The sequence below is a fragment of the Nansenia antarctica genome, assembly GCF_963989245.1.
Source record: "Nansenia antarctica genome assembly, chromosome: 15".
Lineage (NCBI taxonomy): Eukaryota > Metazoa > Chordata > Actinopteri > Argentiniformes > Microstomatidae > Nansenia > Nansenia antarctica.
In genome coordinates, this window is record NC_137685.1 from 23397862 (window position 1) to 23407693 (window position 9832).

The 9832-nt window shown below is 47.3% G+C and overlaps 1 protein-coding gene across 1 annotated transcript in view; it reads left to right on the top strand.

The window, feature by feature from the left end:
• Window positions 1-1984: 1984 nt before the first annotated feature.
• Window positions 1985-9832, top strand: part of dhrs3b (dehydrogenase/reductase (SDR family) member 3b) — a gene marked incomplete at both ends in the record, with an annotated part of 16117 nt that continues 8269 nt past the window's right edge. The window contains one exon of the mRNA XM_080545934.1: window positions 1985-2179. Coding sequence (XP_080402060.1) covers window positions 1985-2179 — 195 coding nt within the window. The remainder of the gene's footprint in view (window positions 2180-9832) is intronic.

A 9832-nucleotide genomic window follows, 5' to 3' on the forward strand; every position in this document is an offset into this window, starting at 1 on the left:
ATCCTTAGAGGTTGAGCCCAGCACAAAGCTGCCATTGTGAGGCTGCTCTTTAAACCCATCCCTCCATTCAGCCTCTACCCGGTCTAAATCACAGCCGGGGCCAAACATCACACACAGGAATCTCGTCTGCGGCCCTGTGAATCCGACAGGATTGGGTTTTTGGAAGGTATCCATACAGGTTTTTCTGCCTCGCCATGCAGCTTTCTCTGACTGGACTGAGCCTGACTGAGCCTCATCCTTCAAACGGGGACAGCAGGGCCACAGATAGAGAGATCTGATGCTGTCTGGTGACAGATCACCACAACCAGGGGTGGTTCTGACTGTGGTGAAGGCGTACAGTCATAGGAACAACATCTGTTACATGTCTTTTCTCACGGTTCAACACTCCCCCCCTCTCTGCAGAGGGGATTCGTCGTCGTCTCATGAAGTAGTGTGTCATCATTAGTGCCCTTCAGTTGTATCAGCCAATAGTGTGCGCCTGTTAGGAACAGACTAGTTGTACTGGGCAATAGCCAGCACCTGTTATGAACCCTCATATGCAATAATAAGAATAAGAATAAGAATCAGCCATCTGACTGGCAGTTGACCAGTAACTTATGGTGTAACTGTCTAGCAAGTCATTGTATTCAACACATGATTGCATTGCAATTTGTGTTGAATATATGTTTGAATGAATTCATGTTTTTAGATGAGTACTTAATCTAAAACCCTGGATTGAGTAACATTAGGCTACTGTAAGCATAGAAAACAGTTGGAGTGTTTTCTCAAGTGTCATGATAAGTTCACATTGGTTTGGCAATGTGCACAGTGAGAATTGTTGATATTTTTTTTTTTTTGTTTCATACACAAATCGTGAGCTTAGAATTATAAGGTTCTATCTCCGTTTAGGGCAGTTCAGAGATATTGAGCGTCAACGTTTTTACATTCCATTATGTTTTGTGAGATGGAACCTTTGTATTTTATGAATTACTAACTCAGAAATGTCAACATTTAAAAAAATAACACCACACAGGCATTAATAAACACCTAATGGATCAGATTATGTAAAAAACTAAATTTTTCACAAAAATGAAGATAGAACCGTATAATTCTAACGTCACGATTAGGCTACTGTAAGCATACAAAAACCTGTTTGAGTGTTTTCTCAAGTGTCATGATGTGTCATACGTTCACTTTGGTTTGGCAATGTGCACAGTGAGAATTGTTGATATTTTTTAACCCTAAATTAATAAATAAACATAAATTGTTTCATACACAAATGACATGAGGACCTAAGCCTACTGAAATGTGACTTCATTACATTTACAACAGGCTAGGGAAGCAGACAGGCGCGCCTTGGGGGGTGGGGAGAGGGTGGGAGACACAGAGGCAACAGTCACACAGTAAAGCAACATATTCCTCCACCAGTCAACCTGTCAATCAGGATTAATGCTCTTGCAAAACTCCCTTCAGATCCAGGTCCACCCCAGCAGCACAGAGGCGGGGACGTCCCGTTCAGGACAGGGGAACAACACTGAACACACTGTGCACACTGAGCACTTGCAGTTGGGTTGTTGCAGAAAGCGCATGTCAGCGCAGGAGTTCGTGCGCTCGCGCGTTTGTGTTTAGGCTACTGGAGTTGCGTTGAGTCTTGAGTCACTGCGGGACTTAGTAGAGAGCGTAACAAGTGAACATTGCACAGATTGCTCTGTTGCACAGAGAGAACATGTCAGAGCTTGTTTTATTTTGAGTTGCCTAATGACTTGTTATGAAACATTGACTTTGCAATCCTTGCAACTTGCAAAACAGTATTGGTTTCAAACGGATATAACTCCAATCTCACTCCAGAACCTATGAACTCTTGATCTGGCAAAGGACATCGCAGGAAACTTCACTTTTTTAATTTAATCTCTGCAGATCAAAAAGCACTATTTTTAAACGTCTCTTGTTTCGCAAACAGTGTTATAATAATTGAGTTGATCCAATCCAAGGAACCTGCAGGGAGATGGATCTGAAGACGGTGGGTGCTATGGTGCTTTTCCCCCTGCAGATTCTGTACTACATAGTCAAGGCGAGCGTGCTGTTACTGCTGCCCAGCAGGAGGAGACCCCTGACCGGGGAGGTGGTCCTGGTCACGGGGGGGGGACGAGGCATCGGGCGTCACCTGGCCAAGGAGTTTGCAAAGCAGGGAGCTAAAAAGGTAAATGAAACTTTTTTGCATTGGCATTTTTTGACATTTCGTGAAGAATGATAAGGTTCTATCTCCATTTTGGGTCAAAATTGAGTTTTTTACATAATCTGATCCATTAGGTGTTTATTAATGCCTGTGTGGTTTTTAAAATATTATTTATTTTTAAAATGTTGACATTTTTGAGTTAGTAATTCATAACATACAAAGGTTCCATCTCACAGAACATAATGGAATGTAAAAACTTTGACGCTCAATATCTCTGAACTACCCTAAACGGAGATAGAACCCTATCATTCTAAGGTCACGATTTAGCAGGTACAATTACACATACAGTATAGTATTAACAAAATAATGTTCGAATGCATTAGTGTCGAGTTGGCTTATATGCATGTACCTGTGGCTGTCATTGTGTCCACAGCATATCATTGTCCTCTTTGATTAGCCATAAATGCAGTAAGGAATTGGGGAATATAGGCTACCTGCATGCATGCCTGTGCCCATGGAGTTTGCATTGCATGTTGCAATTGCATGATTATAACACGTTTATGATATCACTCTTGACATAGCATAGGTCATGATAATGTGAGGTCCCCAATTATATTTCTACAACTTATTCGCACCACATAATGCATTCTCTGTCTAGCCTTATTGCACTACATCATACCCCCCCCCCCCCCCCCCCCCCCACACACACACACACACACACACACACACACACACACACACACACACACCAAACAGCTATTATGCTCCATTCATGGGTCATCTTGGCAGGTACATTGTTAGGGCCAAAGCCATAGGTTTGACCTCTGACCTATTGTTGCCGCTGCGATATGAATACAGGGGCTGACCTTCAAGTAGTTTGGCCAATGAGATCGCAGGGACAGTGCTCTCAGTTTTTGGTTCAAGTTGCACAACAGAGGGGGTCAACCGGAGGGCAAGGTCCCTCACTGACCCTAACCCTAACCCTAACCCTTACCCTAACCCTAACCCTAAACCTAACTCGAACCCCTAACGTAGCCAGAAGGAAAGGTCTCTCTCTCTCTCTGACCGCTCGACCGCTGATGTCATAGATAGAGCAACACATGGCCTGAATTGTGATCAGGAAGGAGAAGAGATGACTGAATGAACACAAATAGATGAACTCTGCAACATTGTTCACGTTTTGTGTATAAAAACTGTATTTGATGTTTATTGCCAGCAGGACTGACTTTGATGCGCATCTGTTTTATCTCAATCTTCCCATTGAAACATGTAATAAGTTACACGCATAAGAACCCTCTCAAAATAGGGTTCCTGGCCATGTTAAAGGGGTAATGATATTCAAACAACAAATGTTTGAAATGACATTAAACTAAGATAATAAGATGGTTATCATCATTTTTCTAATCTTTATTAATAAGTTATTACAGAAACAGTAAGTGACATTTTCCGAGAGCGAAATCTGTTGTGGTATTTAAAAATGGCGGTTAGCGAAGAAATCTATGAACATGGGATGACGATTTCCATTGACCAATCAACGGTGTGCAGCGTCACACGTCACACGTCACACAATTAAAATGTCAGAAAATGTATGTATCAATCCCAGATTGCCCCTTTAAGTACTTGCCAACACCACTGTGGTGACACAACAAACTTCACATGGCTATCGTAAAACTCTGATTAAGATTGGTTTTCAAGCAAGCCAGCATGACATAAAACTGCTGAAGTATGCTTGAAATGAACCATTCAAAGGATCCTGGCATATTTCAACTGCCTCACCCATCCACCAAACTTTCTCCCAAATAGCCTGTCTACAACCTCAGCATTAGGCCCATGCTCATACCAACTGAGACACACAGCAACACGTTTACATTACATGTACATTGTTGGCATTTATCAGACGCCTTTATCCAAAGCGACTTACAACAAATACATTTGTCTAAGTAAGTGATCAACATCTATCCATCAGTCATCATAAGAAAAAGTAATCTATGCCATGACCAGGGGCCAATGCTAGAAGAAGGAAGAATTGCTTATTTTTTCTTTCTTTTTTAATTGATTTATAGTAGAGAAACTGTACAGGGGGTTAGTGGAGGGAAGAGGAGGTATTTAGGAGGAACAGTTACGATATAGCTTGAACAGAAGGGTCTTCAATCTACGGCAGAAGATGGGTAATGAACACATACCGCCTACAAGTACGCTACTCCTCACTGCCCTGTAGAGATCCACAGGTTGTTGTCCGTCTGAATATCTACTGCTGGGCCATGAATCTCCATGAATCTGGATTCAGTACCTTGATCTGGATTATTCAGCCCCAGCCAGCAGTAGATATTAACACTCGAAAGTCAAAAAAAAAAAAAAAATTTAAACGTTCAAGCCCCGTTTTGGTAAATCTCAAGTCCTCCCTCATCAACCTGTCAAGTGATCGCCTCCTCCTCAGGGAACAGGCGGGAGGTAACCAGTGGGGGCTTTTTTAAAAGCCTTTGCTTTGCAGCTGCACTACAAAGGAAGCCACCATGCTTTTCAGAAGCCCATTGTTGGGTATTATCAAGGTGTGAAGGCTTTGAAAACAACACCTGCGGCACTGTGCCTGACAATTACGCCCTGCCTAAAGAGATGCTAAGAAGAAATAGGACATTCAGACGTGAATAGGTCTAACCTTTCCCCACCACAGTTTAGCCCAGTTTGAGGCCCTTTGTGATTAGCAGCTGGTGTTTCCTGTAGTCTCTCTCGCCTTGTCTCTCTTGAGACTACAGGGGGGAGGGAGGGAGGGAGGGAGGGAGGGAGGAGAGGAGAGGAGAGGAGAAGAGAGAGAGAGGGAGGGAGGGAGGGAGTGAGGGAGGAGAGGAGAGGAGAAGAGAGAGGGAGGGAGTGAGGGAGGAGAGGAGCAGAGTGGGAGGGAGGAGAAGAGGAAAGACTGAAGCCCTTTTCACACATAGTTCCCTGTAAATTACATGGAAAGTGATTTAGTGATTTTCGCCGTTCACACATGAGCTAAATTCCCTAAGGTTACTGCGTTGTGTCTTTTCACACATGTCAATGGCATTCCGGGGTTGGCACGAGCTACTTGAATCACGCATTCAACTGGATGCAGAACTGGAACGTAGTAGACGTGAATTTGAACGAGACAGGTGCGTGAGACTGCCGTATACCATATATATATCTGCCATATATCATACCTCCGTTTTATATGTATTTATCATCATATTTTTCACATTAATTTAACAGCGAGTTAACTCGTATTATGCTTACCATCACCAAGTTTGCTCGCCAACTAAAGCACTTGATTGCCGTTGATATAAACATACTATACTAGTCCAAAAGCACTGCACACTGGTGCGCACTGCGTAAACATATCACAAATGTGCATTTGATAAGTAATCTAGCTAAATAAGTAAGCTAGCTAACTATGATTGGAAATGAAGTAGTATCCAGTTATGGAATTATATTCATCACTACTTTGGCTGATGTGACGTGGGTTAACTAGCCAACTCCATAACATTAGCGGAGCAAACCAAAAGTACAAAGTGAAAAACGACTCACTGTGATTGGTTGACTTGTTCCACATGAAAACGCGTCAAATGCGTCAGATATACGTAATACTTTACGTGCCGGACCAGGCTTCAGGCTTCTGTTCACACCTAAGCCTTCCCTGTAAATTACATAGAATCACACAAGGTTCTGACCAGGGTAATTGCCTAAGTGAATTTCCCTGTAAATCTCATTCATACATGCCCCATACCAGGTAAATTCCATGGAATTTACTGGGAAAGCTCTTATGTGTGAAAGGGGTTTGAGAGAGGGAGGAGGGAGGAGAGGAAGAAACTAAGAGGGGGGAGGGAGGAGAGACTGAGATAGAGAGGAGCCGAGACAGACAGAGAGCGGGAGAGCGGGGGGGGGGGGAGAGACTGCGAGGGAGGGTCGACAACAGTAGGAGACAGAGATAGAGGGAGGAGAGGAGCAGAGACAGACAGACAAAGAGAGAGGGAGGGAAGGAGAGACTGAGAGAGGGAAGGAGGAGAGACTGAGCGAGGGAGAGGGGGGGGGGGAAGGAAAGGGGGAGTGACTGAGAGAGAGTCGGGCCAGGTTTTGAGTGTCATTAGGGGAGCTCTTCCAGAATGGAGCACTAAAACAATAAACCACAGCAACTGTTTACCAAACAGCATCCCCAAGTTCACAGAATCCGGAGGAGGGCTTTGAGGGGGCACCCACAGTGATTGGTCGAGACCCCGAGGTAACAGTATTCACATATGCTCACAAGGCTCCCGACTGTAAGCAGTTTAAACATGTCACAGGCAGTCTAAACAATAAATCCATTGGTTACTGTAAGAATAAACAGCGTGTACACTCAATTGTTGCCACTCTGCAGAGCATGACATCTTAAACATGTGGAAGGGGGAACTCCGCTACAGACATCATGTTGATTGGCGGGGGGGTGGGGTGGGGTTGGGTGTGTGTGTGTGTGTGTGTGTGTGTAAGTGTGTGTGTGTGTGTGTGTGTGTGCGCTGGAGGCGGGAAGCACACACTGCTCCCAGCTGGGTATTGCCCTGAGACTGACCCTGCTGTCTCGCACTAATTAGACAGCAGCAGCGACTGCCTCTTGAACTCTCCTCACTGGCCCCTCCTGGCCTCTCCCCTCCTGCCTCCTCCTCCTCCTGCCCTCCTCCTCCCTGCCTCCCCTCCTCCTCCTCCTCCTCCTCCTCCCTCCTCCCTGCCTCCTCCTCCTCCTGCCTCCTCCTCCTCCTGCCTCCTCCTCCTGCCTCCTCCTCCTCCTGCCTCCTCCTCCTCCTGCCTCCTCCTGCTCCTCCTCCTTCCCCCTCCTCCTGCCCCCTCCTCTGCCTCCTCCTCCTCCTGCCCTCCTCCTCCTCCTCCTGCCTCCTCCTCCTGCCTCCTCCTGCCCCCTCCTCCTGCCTCCTCCTCCTCCTGCCTCCTCCTCCTGCCTCCTCCCTCCTGCCCCCTCCTCCTGCCTCCCTCCTCCTCCTGCCCTCCTCCTGCCTCCTCCTCCTGCCTCCCTCCTCCCCCTCCTCCTGCCTCCTCCTGCCTCCTCCTCCTGCCTCTCCTGCCTCCTCCTCCTGCCTCCTCCTGCCTCCTCCTCCTGCTCCTGCCTCCTCCTCCTGCCTCCTCCTCCTGCCTCCTCCTCCTGCCCCTCCTCCTGCCTCCTCCTGCCCCTCCTCCTCCTGCCTCCTCCTCCTGCCTCCTCCTCCTGCCTCCTCCTCCTGCCTCCTCCTCCTGCCTCCTCCCTGCCCCCTCCTCCTGCCCTCCTCCTCCTCCTCCTCCTCCTCCTCCTCCTCCTCCTCCTCCTCCTCCTCCTGCCTCCTCCTCCTCCTGCCTCCTCCTCCTCCTCCTGCCTCCTCCTCCTGCCTCCTCCTCCTCCTCCTTTCTCCTACTGCCTCCTCCTCCTCCTCCTCCTCCTGCCTCCTCCTCCTGCCTCCTCCTCCTGCCTCCTCCTCCTGCCTCCTCCTCCTCCTGCCTCCTCCTCCTGCCTCCTCCTCCTCCTCCTCCTCCTGCCTCCTCCTCCTTCCTCCCCCTCCTTCACCCTCCTGCCTCCTCCTCCTTCCTCCTCCTCCTGCCCCATCCTGCCTCCTCCTTCCTCCTCCTTCTCCCCCCTCCTGCCCCCCTCCTCCTTCCTCCTCCTCCTCCTCCTCCCCCCTCCTGCACCCTCCTCCTTCCCCCTCCTCCTTCACCCTCCTCCTGCCTCCTCCTCCTGCCTCCTCCTCCTGCCTCCTCCTGCCCCCTCCTCCTTCCTCCTCCTGCCCCCTCCTGCACCCTCCTGCCTCCTCCTCCTGCCCCCTCCTCCTTCCCCCTCCTCCTTCCCCCTCCTCCTGCCTCCTCCTCCTGCCTCCTCCTGCCCCCCTCCTCCTTCCCCCTCCTGCCCCCTCCTGCACCCTCCTGCCCCCTCCCTCCTTCCCCCTCCTGTCCCCTACTGCCCCCTTCTCTACTATCCCATACAAAGGCTTTATGCCCACCCTTACATTCAAACTAGTGAGATATCACTGGTTTCTGACGGGGCCATGAGTGAAGTCCACATTACCTTACCTAGTCAAGCACCCTGACAAGCACTTGTGGCCAATAAAACCCCATTATTCTTTTGAGGACATTAATTTGAAACAATATGCAAAATGCCTAATCTTGTCAGGTGTGCTCTCTAAAAGGTAATCACCGGTGTTTCAGTGACACTTGAGGGGTTGTTGTGAGAGTCTTTTAAAAACAGTTGGGTCACCTTTCCTCTTGTGCATTCTCGCTGATAGCAGCCAGTCATTTGTTTGTCCTTAAGCGCCAGCGTGTTTTCAGACCAGGGCTGATAAAAGAACGAAATAACAAGCTTTACAGGAGAGCACAGTTTGAGTGCTCATTTTTAATGAGGAAACTTCAGGTTTGTTTGTTTGGGATGAAATCCTATTAAAAGCTTTCAGTCATTTATCTAAGATCTGTCCACTGGGGGCTGATTAACTTAAATTGCAAATGAAAGCAAACGAACAAAAGCAATCGAAAGAAAAGGCTCAGCCCAAGTAGAAAACCAAACATTGGTAGTCTTCGATCTGATAAAAAACAAACCCAAAAAATGCTTATCTTGAAAGATTATGATCCGGTCCCCATGTCCCTCCTGAAATAAAGTAAAGACCTCAAAGCAAACATTATTTTCTCTCTCCCTTCAACGCACTCATTATGCAAGTAAACACGACTCCATAATGACTAAATCTCACCAAGAACTTGAGTGGGATAAGAATACTTTTAGTCTGAGATGGCGGGTCAGATAGCAACAGATACAGTGTTCTCGGCAGGGCAGATAGTGACAGTAGCTTTGGAAAAAACGATGCATTTACATGTTATCTGTTGTTGTTGAGATATGCTATCCTCCTAGTTCTTGCCAAACCCAGTGGGCGAACCTTACTGGCCCTGTACCGTACAGTACATACTGTACCTCCCCCCCTTCGTTTAGACACAAGGTCCGGTCAGGACAGCCTCCAATCTCTACCCAGTAGTGCTGCTTCTCTTTACCTGAGGCTGGTGGAGGTAGAAATCAGAGGACGGGCTGATTTTAATGCATGGAATGGAATGAGGCATGGTATGTTTGATACCGTCGCTTATTCCATTCCATGCATTACACTGGGCCGGCCCTCCGATTACTACCTCCACCAGCCTCCCCATCTGCTCTACCTGTAGTCCTGATTCACCATCATTAGTGAATCAGGTGTGAGATGTGGCGCTTGCTAATGAACATGCTAACTGTCTTCAGTGTTGAGAAACTCAGAAGCATCTGCTTGCATATCTTGAAACCCACAGTTTGTCAGACCAACTATGTTCAGTTTTAAACGTGATGCTAAAACATAACAATGACGCTAGCAATATGTAGCTATTAAAAAAAGAATTGAGAGAAGAAAAAAAAAGAGAAAATTCTTTAGATATAGCAGTACATGTTTTGGTTAAATCCATAATCCACCTGAAGTAAGTCAAATGGAAAGGTTCATGGCACTCTGATACAGAAGGAGGGGAAAGACACAAATACACAATTGCTAACACACACATGCTGCACACACACACACACATACAGGATCACTTTCCAGAGGACTTTCTGCTCAAATATTAACCTTGGTCACGGGCGACCGGCCAAGCCCTACGCTGGCCCCCTTAGCACTTCACACACACGCACTGTTTTCAGCCTCCCTGACCAGAGATGAC